This window comes from Nipponia nippon, unplaced genomic scaffold, assembly GCF_047370975.1.
Source record: "Nipponia nippon isolate SJK-2023a ecotype South Korea unplaced genomic scaffold, ASM4737097v1 scaffold_1, whole genome shotgun sequence".
NCBI lineage: Eukaryota > Metazoa > Chordata > Aves > Pelecaniformes > Threskiornithidae > Nipponia > Nipponia nippon.
The window spans coordinates 161,090,265-161,103,533 of NW_028262290.1; the positions used below are offsets into that span (position 1 = coordinate 161,090,265).

Here is a 13,269-nt window from a genome sequence, read left to right on the forward strand (position 1 = left end):
TCCTTGATGCCAACTGGAGTGGAAGAACATGCTTATTTATACAGCCCAGTGGGGTGTTCGGCTTTTGTGCGGTGCTGTGGTGTAGTTTACTCTATCCTGTTTGTTGCCTGTTCTCTCTCCAGCTCCTTTTAGTAAATCTGCTACCTTACCAGTCATCCTGCATCATGCCTTTCTGCCCATGATTATTCCTGATGAGGTGAAGCAGGCACCTTTCTAAAATGATGTTCCTCTTACTATTTAAGGCAGATTCCTACATTTGGCTGAAGTTAATCCTGACATCCAGAAAAACATTGGTAACCTGTCCAAACATGGCACTGCCTGCAAATTTAGTAGGTGTATTTGTTACTCCATCAAGGAGGAGAAGATCAGTGACTACCAGACCAAAGCCTGAAGAACTCTTGATACCTTTGCTCTACATCCGGATAAAAACCTGAGAGAAATCCCACCAACTTCAGTGACATTCCTGACATGTAAATGAGCAACATAAGTATATGCTGCCATCGCTACGAAGAGCCCAGGGCTGATAATACAGAGAGGATAATCCCAGTACGCAGCGGGATCTCAGGAGGAGAGGATCCCTTATCAGAGTCCTGGGTAATGACCAACCAAAAATACATACACATGCATTTGGATGCAACCAGGAGCTATCTGTGGAGGGAAGGTACAGTGGTTTAAGCTAAGGTGTATTCAAAACATGACAGGCACCCACTAGCTCCATGTGTAGCACTGATTCAGTGGCCCCTGTGCCTTTTATGATTTTGCTTTGCTGGTTGTAAAATGTGCTAAAAAAAGGAAAAGAAAAAAAGCGATCCCTGGAGCAAAACACAAGCCTCCAGATGGGAACTGCCATGGGGCAGTTATGGGATGCTGAAGTAGTAACTCTGGGATACTTCCTCACACAGACTTCCTTAAGGATTTGCTTTTAAAAACATGTGCACATCATAATTTTATGTTACAACAGAAGGAAGTTCCCCCCCATATGGTAAAGGTGGGTGAAATCAGAAAAGCAGACCTGTTTTAGCCCCAAACATGCTTTCCTTTAAGAAGTGAGCAGTGAGGGCTCATAAGATCTTAGAGACAGCTAACTGGAGAACACCGTCTCTGAGACCCATGTCCATTTTCAACCAGCTAGGAAATCCTGTTACATTTACCAGGGCTCCACTGCTCAGCAGGATCATGAATATGATGAAAGTTTCAAACCAGTTGTGTTCGACGATTCTGTAGCAGGTTTTCCGCAGCCTCCACCAAATTTTGCCTGGAAATTTTGTGATGTCCACTGAACAGCATGGGAAGAATCTCACACAAACTGAAAAGGAGCAACATGAAAACAAAGCAATTGTTAAAAAAGCCCATTTAATTCTTAAAGCTACAATAAGGAGCTGCTAAACAAGATTTCTTCTAGCAATAAGCTGCTGCATGGAGCCTTTCCCCCCTTGTTTTTCTCACAAACCTCTTCTGCTCTGCCTTCCGTTTCCCCCTCTCACTCCTCTATTAAAAAACATTCAAAATCACTTAAAATGTGCCCCAGTGATTTCTCCCAATGATTTTTATGATACAGAATATATTGGCCATGAGTCACCAGTGCCCTAGGTCGATCACATTGTCTTAGCTGAGCTCAGGCACCACCCCTGATCAGGACTAATGACTCTAGCAGCGTATTACCAATAGTTTCCACATCCTTCTGAATGGAGGAAGGATGTTTTCTTGGTACCATGATACCACTAGAATTACTGATTAAAGGTGGCAATCTGATGAAAGGGAGATGAAGGGAGGAGATGCTACAGCGCAGAAGAGACTCAGACAGCAAAAGCAGGAGCAGATTTTGATCTCTTGGACTCTCATGAGCTTAAACGAGGCATTAGAACAACTTTGGAAATATATTTAGGTGGTTAAATCCCCTTTGATGTCAGCAGAAATTTAGATACCCAGTCCACAGCAGGTTCCCCACTGATGCTTCATAGCACTTTCTGACCTTAGTGACAAATACTCTGTGATAGTTAAATGCTGTCGTTGTGATGGGGACCATACAAGGATTTCTGATAGGCAAAACCATAGCCATTTTTAGTTTCCTTAGCAACATCACTAGTTATAGCAAAAGGATATTGTCATTGGTAATGGACAGATCCATCTCTCCCATTTTAAAAAACACCATGTGCACTGCCTTGTGCTGGGTAAGAACTTAAAACTGTGGTAGCCAGGACTTGTCCTTGTCCAGGCTGGCCATTCAGCCTTATGTCAGATAATTTGACTCAAATTTCACAACATTTGCTCATGAGAATGACCCTCAGAAACTACTTTATTTTCAAAAAGCAAGCTTTTTACCCTACATTTAATCCATATGCTGTATAGAAAAAGACTTAGCTATGGAGCTTTATGAGTCCCACCATGAGAAAAAAAAAACATAGGCCAACTGCTTCCGTAGCTGAAAGGTGGCCAAGGTCACTAACATGTCTTGAAGCATACAACAACTGCTCAGACGTGACAAGGGAGGACATCTCACTATGGTGATTTAATGCAATGCTATTGCAAGTAGAAATAATATTTAGGCAAGGAAGCTGGGGAAGGAAAGAGGGTGAGTGCCAAGGTTACGCAGGCAGCACATGCTGCTAATTCAAGGTGGCATAACAGAGGTGCTTGAGCTGCATGTGATATGCGAGGAGATCAAGTGCAAGTCCCGGGATGCCAGGATTCCCAAGCAGCTGGAAGTGGGGGGTCTGCTGGCAGCAGCCTCTGCCAGGAGGAAGAGAGCTGCTAAGTCTGCTGTGGTCCTCCTGGCATTTTCTGTAAGTTTTTATTAGCCCGGATCGCTGCTATGGAGCAGCAGAGCTGTCGGATGTTTCATACATGAACCACTCCCAGATCTCCCCTTGCCCTCACATTTCTGAGATGTTTGGTAGGTGTAGGCTCTTGGATGTATGAGATTTTGGTATGGGACTAACAGGACAGTAAACCATTTATGCAAAGGTAATGGGACAATGATGCAAGCAACTACCTGTCCTCTAAATGTCTCTGTCACACAGGCCCACACCAGTTCCCAGTTTACCACTGTATTCTGGAATTCAGAGAAATTCTGGGCTCGGTTGAAATACACTCATTTAATCAAACTATTTGAGAAGAACATAATGCTAGGAGAAGATAGAAGTGTAAGAACCAGCTCTCTGCCTCTTTGTAGGTCAGGTACCACTCCAACAAAGGAAAGTTTTATCCCTCTAAGCACTTCGATGCAGAACACCAAAGAATCATGTCAAGAGAGAAAAGGATATCATGTTAGTCACTGCTTTTTGCTAAAACCAGTACAGTGCTCAGAGACAGTAATGCATGTGATTTGGGTATATTTTAGGAAGTAGATACAAGGAACAGACTTCAGGCATACAATACTGCATGGTACCAGGATCCCTGAGCTAACATACTCATATGGCAGCTCTGCTTAGAGGTGCTCATGCAGTACAATCCCACCAGCATGACATGCCAGTGGGGGCTGTTAGGTGCATCTCTTAGCAATGCTGCCAGAAAACTCTTACGCTGCTTCTCACCCCATGACCTCTATGGTCATTACCAGCTTTCAGGTGTCTGGTCCACGCTCTGTGCTGTTATGCAGGTACATTGGCCACCTCATTATCAATTCAGCTTTAGATCAGGAATAACAAAGACTTGGTCTCAGATCCTTCATTCATCAAGTGAACAGCCTAATGAGCAGATTGTTCACTACGTAAGTGTGGATTTCTCACCATAGAATCATAGAATACCAGGTTGGAAGGGACCTCAAAGATCATCTGGTCCAACCTTTCTAGGCAAGAACACAGCCTAGATTAGATGGCCCAGCACCCTGTCCAGCTGAGAAAGTTAAGCAGAAATCCCCCTTTTTACTGGAAGTAACCACTGCTTCTAGCAGAATAAACTTTCCACGAGCCTACCTTGTTCCCATAAACAGTTTCAATTTGGAAAAAAAATCAGCTTTTTTCTGACTTAAAACATTTGTCCAGAAACTTTTCCTCTTTTCTCCTAAGTTACTCCCTAGATGGATACTTGGCTTTTTAGTCTCTTAGACAAATGCCTAGGCTCAGCTAGTAATAGGCATGACATGCTCTATCATGCTCTTACAGTGTAGAAATGCTCTGTAAGTGCCATTAGAAAAGGTTAGGATCTTCCAGGAAGTGGTTTTCCCCACCGTAAGGCAGTTGGATGAATCATTCCCTAGAGGAGCCTGCCTCTGTCTTTCACTACACAGGGAGCCTACATGACTACCTGAGCCCAGGCACAGCTAAAATTAGGGGATCACCTTCAAATTAAATACTAATGAGCAGGGCACTGTGAGTTCCAAAGTCACTTCATTTGTGATGGAAAATACTTACAAAATGGCAAAAACAGGCTATTGCTGATTCAGTCAGCTTCCATCTGATAATCTACAGGTACAGAGAGGTATTTTAAAGACAGAAAGCCCACTAGGACCACTAATATTTTTTTTTATGCCCTTTGATGGCTTTCATGCAATTCAGATCTGAAAAAAAAGTCCTAGTTACTGACAGTAATACCTTGAAAAATCCAAAATAGCTTCTCAGATGAGTCAGCCTAAAATCACAGCGCTATTAAATCCCATGCTTTTGATTGGGCCCAATTCAGAAATGTTTAGACCAGATTCTGATACAATTACTAATGTCAAGTAGCACTTCCATGAATAATCATGCTGGCTGCAATTCAGATGAAATGCTATTTTTAACTGTTCATAAATCAAACAGAAAAAAAGAAAACTGAAAGAAAAAAAGAAAACTGACCACAAATGTCTTTTAATGAATTTGCAAAGTTCTATTTCCATTTCAAATTTTCTGATTTCCCTCACTAACTGTTATTTCATGCCACTGGTTTTCTGGACTCTCTCATAATGCTGGTAGCCCACTGTTCTGGTGACCTTGACCCAAGCTTAAATACTGAATTAGAAGCTTCACATAACTCAACCAAAAAGTTTACCTGACCTTGGTCAGCTTTCTAATAGTGTTTTGGTTTTTTTTTTTCCATTTCTGTGAAATCAAAACATCAAAAACATTCCAATGTCTCTAAGGCATGAGCTGGTGAGGGTCTGAGCAATCATAACTCCAGCTGGCTTCTGCAACAAGGCAGGTGGTCAGCAGAGCCCAGCTTCAGGTTTTGAAAGCTACTTTATCCACATGAAGAAGATTATTCATTAACACCTTTTAGCACAGCAAGTATCAAGGCATTGATACCCTTTGACATTCCTTGCAACAGCATTACTCATACTGCCTTGTCTAACAGATTTGTGCTATCCCCCTGAAATCAATGCTAGTAGGGAATGGGTTGTGCAGAAGAAGCTGACCACCTTGTGATTTAGTCAGGACTTAGTTTTGTCACGCTAATTCATGTTGGGTTACATCTTATCTGAGAGCAAACTGACTCATTTCCACCATGGACTTTTGGGTAGTAGGTTACTCCTCAGCAGAAACACAGAACAGCAGAAAAAGTCCCCCCCAAAGGGTCTACTTATTTGCTGGTAAATCAGTGAAGCTATACTGAGATGCATTAGTGGTCAGCTTGTCCAAGGACAATGTCTGTTTTCAATTCATATTTGAACATTACATACCATTTCTCTCAAAACAGAGACCTGTTTACCAAGAAACCTTTCCAAATGCAATGTATACCATGATATTATTTATTTTTTGTTTGTTTTTCATAACAAGGGAATTGTTGCCTTCAGTCCCTGGGGTGTCTTATGGCACAATCACAAACTGCAGATTAAAACATGTCATAAACCACAGTCTCCACTGCAGGTGTGACAGAGAAAGCTCTTACTTAAGCACCTGCCACAAGGATAAACAAATTATCAAAAAAAAAAAAAAAAGCTAGAGGAATTTAATATAAAATGCATTTTGTGTAAATATTCCTTTAGTTCCACATTCACATTTTCTAGCTTGGTGCGTTATAATCATGGAGCTGTTAGACCTGATTGCATTACCTTGGTGCACTGGGAAAAAAAATTTCTTTGTAAGTGTGGGAGCTGTACTGCAAAAGCTTCCTCCTGCATGCATGACAGCCAAGCCTATTGATTTCAGGCTTGTGAATAAAGGCTTTACAAATCCACTGCTTGTTCACGCCAATATACACATTTAAATTTACATAAAATTATTAGATATGTTTTGGAAGGATTGGGCTGCTGATTCTCTTCAATAAACCAGGAAGACCAATTAATTTCTTCTATACTGTGGTCCAGTAAGTCTGATACCTTGTGTTCAAACTGCAGTAATTTTGTAGCTACTTTTACACAGGAGCTCCCAACTATCAGGACATTCATTTTTAGAACAAAACAATATTTTGCTTAGCTTTGAATGCTGGTTACAGCATTGCTTGGTTTGACACAAAGAAAATACAGCTTCCTCAGCATAAACTCAAGCAGGCAGGTATTCATAACATGGTTTTAGCATATATATCTCTGCCAAGCTGGGTTTCTAATGACCAGCGTGGCTAGCTGTGTATGCTCAAGCAAGAAAGCAAGCCTGGTTGTACTGTCCCTTCGTAAGCCCCCAGCTGTCTCCCCATGCATGGAGGGAACACAGTCACTGCAAACCCTCTTTATTTAACCTGTTTCTCATCTTCTGCCCCCCCTAACCCACTGGCATGCATGGCTGGGCTTTTAGCTCTCGGGCTAACACAGATTTGCCATCGTTGTCTCCAGCATTCGGGTACCTTAGACATACATGGATATTTGAATCTTTTCTCATGTACTACAACTGGGTGCTGCCAAGAGAGCATCTGACAAAGCCACAGCCTGCCAGGTGTTTTTTACTCTTCCAAGGGCTTTACAAGGGTACATTTCTTGTTTATCTGCTGCTACTCGCCTCATAACATATCCTCTCGGAGGTCACTACAAATAACTATGTGATGCCTTGAAGCAAAGGCAGTGGGCAGCCTGGTCCACTACCGATGTCAGCCCTGCTTCGAGTGAGGGGGTGGACAAATTGAAATCTAGAGATCCTGTCCAACCTGAATTACTTTAATTCTGTACATGCGATAGGACTGTAAGAGTTCTATGACATCTGAAAACTGTATATAACAAAATACTAGCATGCCCTTCCTGATGGAAAAAAACGCTGTGTCGCAGATATTACAGCTAGAGGAAAAAGATACCTTAAAACTTGTTTTGATTCTGCGATTTTTTCCCTAGCATGACAGTTAACACATTTTGTTTGGCTTGGTTTGGTTTTACTTAGCTTTTAAGCATCATCTGGTGGCAGTCCCCATAGCTCAGTTTAGATTTGTTCAGTTTAACGATCTGTTTCCGACCCTCTTCACTTTTTTATTTCTAAACAACCGCTAACTGTGGTTGGGGACAGCATGATCCAGATCCCACCATTAATCAGAGTAACTTCACTGTAGTGCATGGCATTTCCAGCTGCGATAATTGCTCCTACATGGTCACATGAAAAACAGGTTGCGGGCGTCCTTGGTGTCACGAGTTGCGATCAACTGCGCGTTGAGCAAGGTAGCTCATTCTCGCCCGACCATCTGACGATACTCCTTTGAAACCTTTGCCAGCGGGCTGTGTCTGGGGAATTACGCTTGAGGACTTGGTGAAAACTTTCTCCTATTAGGGTCTGGGAGAGAGGAGCATGCTGGGGCCAGGGGGCTTTCTTTGGATGACCTTCTGTGAGACACAGAAGAGAATGTCCAAGCAGATAGCAATTTTTGATGCAGAGAACGCATACCAATGGAGGTAGCAGGACTGGAGTGTTGCAAGGCATCTGGAGGAAAAAATACCCAAATAGCTGGCATTGCCTAGATGTTGCTTTCCCATTAACTGGCAACAAGAATGATCTCTCCATTTCTATCAGTTTTTTCCCAGCAATACTTGCTAGGTGCCAGAGCTGTGACCCTACCTTGGCTTCACATTTCCTGACCCAAGAATACTCCCTGTTGACCCTAATCAAAGCTATTTTGAGATGATAATGAATTAACAAGTCTCCCCAAGAAAAACGACCTATGGCTTATCTGCGTCACCCAACTCCCGGAAAACTGTGACCTCAGCAAACTTTCAGCAACTATTTCAAGAACATGCATTATCTTCATTGCCTTTGTTATCTGAAAAAGGGGGCTGAATTCGGAACATATTTGTTCAGGACATAACCTATGCTGGATGTGTTTAGAAATGTCATAGTTTGAATTCAGATAGCTGGTGAGCTAACAAGGTAAGAGCTTAACCCTTCCCCTCTTGCTCTTCCTCTTCATCTCACCTAATCTCCTTCTTTCACAAATATTAGCTGGTCATTCTCCCAATTATACCAAATATTGTTGTATCTCTTTATTACAAGCCAGTAAAGGCAACACTAGATAAACCTGCCCAGCGCATGCCCTTCAATATTTCAATTTTAGTACTTTTTAACTTTGTCATATCTTAGCTAACTGGACTGTTGTTTGTTGGCTTGCTTATTTTTTAACTGAACTGAAATGATAACTGCATGAGGTTTAATTGCAATGGTAAGTTTGGGTAAAAGTATTGGAAGGTATTTAATAGAAGAAGATTATAGGAAAACACTTTCTTTCCTTGCTTAAATAAAACCAAACGTTAATGTCATTGCAGTAAGAATCATTTGGACTTTCAGTTTATGGCACCTTGACTTGAAATTTTATGAGTGAACACTCACATGTCAAGTTTATGCATTTTTGCCAAATCCATGAGGAATGTGATCACATTTAGCCTACACAGTAACCTCTGGAAAATCTGTATGGATATGTGCTGCAGAGGAAAGCAAAGCAGATATGTTGGGGAGGACGACACCTGCAACTGCATCCCCAGTGCCGCTGTACACCCTGCACTGGGCCAAGGGCTGGGAGCAGGTTCTCCTTCAATTCCCATTCAGAGCTCAAGGCTCAGCTGGCTGTACCCTAGGAGAAGAGGAAAACACCCTGACTTGAACAGGGACTGGTGAGGAACTAGGAGAGATGAGGAATAACACGCAAAAGGCAGGAGCAGGGATGCTCGGGCGGAAGGGAGCAGGAGCCAGCAGGGTGGATGTAACCCAGGGCAAGTTTGGGGGTCAGCCCACAACGCCTTTGTTTCTACATTTCTCTGCTGCCAGGAGGATGAGTGGGCTTCAAAACTGGCTTAATGCTTCCAGTGATCCATCTAGAAGAGCACTGCTTGCTACCCTGCATCCCATTGACAGCAGAGAAGATCTGACAAACTGGGTTGGTACTGGTGTGGTCCTGCACGATGGAGTTTCAGGCAGTTCTGCTTATTTTAAGACAGAGCTAATTACAGAGTGCTGCTGCTCTGGGAATGAATCAGGGGTGTGCACTGAATGAAGTGGTAGGCTGTGTGATGTCTGCCTTATTTCTTTTAAAAACTGGAAGGCGATCATGGCCAACCACAGTTTCAGAATTTGGAAACTGGCATCTGACTAGCACCGGTCTTACAGCACTGGCTTGTTTAAGCAATTATAATATCATTTCTCACTTTGCAGTGCACAACATAGATTGCTGCTCGTTAGCCTCATTAAGAAATATATTGTGAAAGAATGAAAACACCAGATCTAATTTCTAAATGTTATTGTATGGGCCAGAATAGTTACACCATGCTTTCTTCCATCAACTGCATTAATTTTTGGCTACTGCTTTTAAGCAGAGCTGCCAAAAAAATGTTTAGATCCTAGGAACATTTGTAAGCCCTGCAGGGCTCCCTTACCTCATTCAATCATCTTTCTCACGGATATAGAGATGCACATTTTTGCTGACTTCAGGGGCATTCATATACCCAGCAAATCATCTCTGTCTGATCCCATCTGAGCAGCTCAGTTTTTATTTATAATAATCCTTGAATTTTCAAGGGAATATACTAACATTCAGCTAACCCTATTTTTCCTAACCCAGATTTAAAGGAAAATGAGGAATCTGACTGAGATAATATTTGGAATAGAACTCACTCTGAGAAGAAATAACTTAGGGTGTTATTTACCTTACAGATTTACTTTAAAATAGATCTTCTGATGTAGCTGGGTTTAAAACCTGTGTTTTGGAGTGGGCTCGTGTTAGAAAATTAATAAAATGATGCCGTATTTTGGTATTAAAAGTTATGTAAATGTGATTTGTTGTTATCTAAAATAATTAAGTAAAATACCCTTTACATAGCACATCCTTGGTCAGGTGAAAGTTACTGGACATGCTAATCTTAACATCCTTTAAAATAAATGGAAGAGAGTCCCTGGGACTCATGAACTCTCCAGACATCTTCTGTTAACTGCCTATATACATTTAAGAAACAGAAACATCCTGATCTGGTCAGTTCTCTACTGAATTTGATCATGCACACATATTGGAAGGCAAAAATCTTCATTGGCCAAGTTAGAAAAATCAACACTAAAAAAAAAAACCCAACCCTTTATGGCACAAATTATGACGAAAAAAAGCCAAGCACTTTAGAAGCTGCATAGCCTTTTAGAGCATGCTTTTGGCTTATCTCACCTTGGAAATCTAAAGACTAATGATAACAAGTGATTTTGAGTGTGTGTTTGGAGCATTACAGTATCTAAGAAATGAAGTGCATTCAGTGAAATACTACTGCAAGCAGCCAGAGCAACGTGGTGTGAAGATGGAGAGATGTGCACTAAGAGAAGAGGAGGTTTCTTGCCTCAGCATTGCCATGAAATATGCAGGCCCTTACCTTCGGGGAAGCAATCTTCAGGCTCCATCAGCTCCTCAGCAAACTCAGGGATCTGCTCCAGCAGTTCTGCAGGATTTGTCAAATCCACTGTGCTGCCTTCAGAAAGACTGATTTCATCAAGCTTGTTGTCAACAAGAGCAAAGACGAGGAAAACAAATTGATCAATCGCCCTGAAGGAAGTAGCTGAGGTTTTATTCCACTAACCAATATCCCAGCTAAAGCCGCCACAACAGAGACATCGCCATGCATTTCATATGGTGCCCGCTCCTTGAGTGACAGCTCTGCCTACGCTGCAGTGAGCTAACAGTTGACCCATCAATAAGAACAACAACAAAAAGTTAACACGTAAAACTTACTTTTTAAAACAAAAGAGAAGCAAACTGTAGAAAGATAGTGAACAGCCATTGAATATTAATGGTAGGTAGAAGCTTGGAATGATAGAACCACTCATGATTTTAAGGCTTGTACATCCTGAAGGCTCACATGTTCAGATGGGGGGGATCAGAAGTGGGACCTAGCTCCTGAAATGCTGAAGGATGAATTTGATGACCTGTGTTGGGTTCCTGTCACTGGGGCCTCATTCCTGAGGCTCCTCACCCACAGTTGATGGGTGAAATCTGCACCTCATCAGTCAGGACCATGCTCTGCTTCCTGCTGCCACAGCTTCTCCTCCGAGATGAGCAGAAGTCCCTCTGTCACCAGGGTCCAGTCACACGATGCTACAGGCACACATGTGTGAGAGGGCTTCCACCTGCCTCATCCCAGGCCTAACTTATTCCCACCACATGATGTGGCCCCTCACCTTTTGATCACACATTTCTGATCTCAAGGTGATGTAGGAGGAGGGGCACATGGCTTTTGGAAGCCTTTCAGAGGCTCTATCACTTCCCTGAAGTATTTGACACCACCATCTTAGGCACGTTGTTTAAATTCAGCGGTTCTCAAATCCTCCTCTGCAAAATGGGGACAAGAATATTCCCGCTCCCTGAAGCATTGGTTGTCTTATCTATTTAGGGCAGGAACTCTCAAGTAGAGCTGGGTAAAAATTTCTGGGTAATATATTATTTTAAAAAATTGTTTTAGAGGCTGAATTTGCTATTAAATAGATATGATATATGATTAAATAAATCACTCTAATATGAAATTTCATTTCCAGTCAAAACTTTCTTTTAAGAGAATCAAAACACTTTCTTTAGAAGAAAACAGGATTTTTTTTCCCCATATTTTATTTTACTAGTCAAAATAAAACATTTCTATTTTGTGTTAATCCAAAATTATATTTTACTTGTTTATTCAGCTTGGCCACTAAAGTGAAAGATCTAATATTTGCCCAGCCCTGTTCACAGGGGCTGACTGTTTCTGACTGTATTAGAGCACTATCTGGCATAAGTGGGCAACACTGAAGCTGGTATCTTCTACGGGTCATATCAATGCAAAATAGATATAAGCAGGAGTCAGGAGAGGTGGGTTATTGGTTAACTGTCTTATTCCGTTCTCTGAGTGCCTACTGAAATCTTTTTGTGCTTTATCTTGCAATACTATTGTCTCCATTTAAAAAAATGAGGACAATAATACTTACCCATGCTTTTAAACAACCTGTGAGATAGTTATATGAGAGATGGCACGTACACATAAAATATTATTTTCATGAGGACGATGGTGATGGAGTTAGAGAATAGGTACAGCTTTATATATTTATTATTAATGTGAAAATGGGCCCTCTGTTTTCCAGTATACACAGTCAATGCAAAATTTATAGCTGAATTCAGAGAAATGCTGAACCTGGGGTAAAATGGGCAAGATTGAACATTCCAGCAATGCTTGCAAGCGGGGATGGAAGCTACTTGTTTGCAATTAGCTGCAGCATCCAGAAGGTCATAGTCTTGGCTAGGGTTTTTAATGCTCTACTCAAAAGGACTGCAAACAATAGAGAACAGACCTTTTAAAAAGAGAGTCAGAACAGAAAGCACAGGTCAAAGACATGGATAAAGCTTCTAAAAAATCCATATATAGAATACAGCTGTTGTACAGAGCCCATTTTCTACAGACTACCAACAGTATATGATGGTGGAAAAAATGTCATACCAAGTTTTAGCACAGTCAGAACTTTCTGATACTGTTCATTAGGGAATGCATTTAGTCATTATCATCTGTTCTGTTATGAAGACGTCAAAACACAGATCACCGAAATAGTCCTAAATCATATACAGCTGTAGGATGTAGAAAGCAGGGGTTCCAATGAGAAAAGAAACCTTGTTGGATATAATTCTTACCAATAGACAGAAATCAAAGAAAACTGTGAGAACAATGCCAGCTTGATAGCATTGTCAATGAGAGAGCTGGATTTAGCAGAGACAGGTTAGGAAACTCACAGAACACAATACAGTGCAATTATAATAGACTACAAGGAAAACATCTTAAAGAATCAAGTTCTTGAGAGTTACTTATCAGGAGGAGTTTTCAGAAAATATTAGAATCCATCAGTGTCAAAGGGAGATGGGGAACATGCAAGAGAAAACAGATAGGCTTTCTTCTGAAAAGCCTTCAAAGAAGAAGAGGCAGAGAACATGGATTCAGAAAACAATAGACAAAGGTTTGAGGGTCCA

The 13,269-nt window shown here is 41.5% G+C and overlaps 1 protein-coding gene across 7 annotated transcripts in view; it reads right to left on the reverse strand.

The window, feature by feature from the left end:
• Positions 1–13,269, reverse strand: part of LOC104014886 (sodium channel protein type 5 subunit alpha) — a 217,260-nt gene that overhangs the window by 41,263 nt on the left and 162,728 nt on the right. For all 7 annotated transcript variants that reach the window (XM_087730822.1, XM_087730859.1, XM_087730851.1 and 4 more), the window contains 2 exons: positions 10,664–10,784; positions 1,152–1,306 (listed from right to left, as the gene is read on the reverse strand). In XM_087730822.1, coding sequence (XP_087586948.1) covers positions 1,152–1,306; positions 10,664–10,784 — 276 coding nt within the window. The remainder of the gene's footprint in view (positions 1–1,151; positions 1,307–10,663; positions 10,785–13,269) is intronic.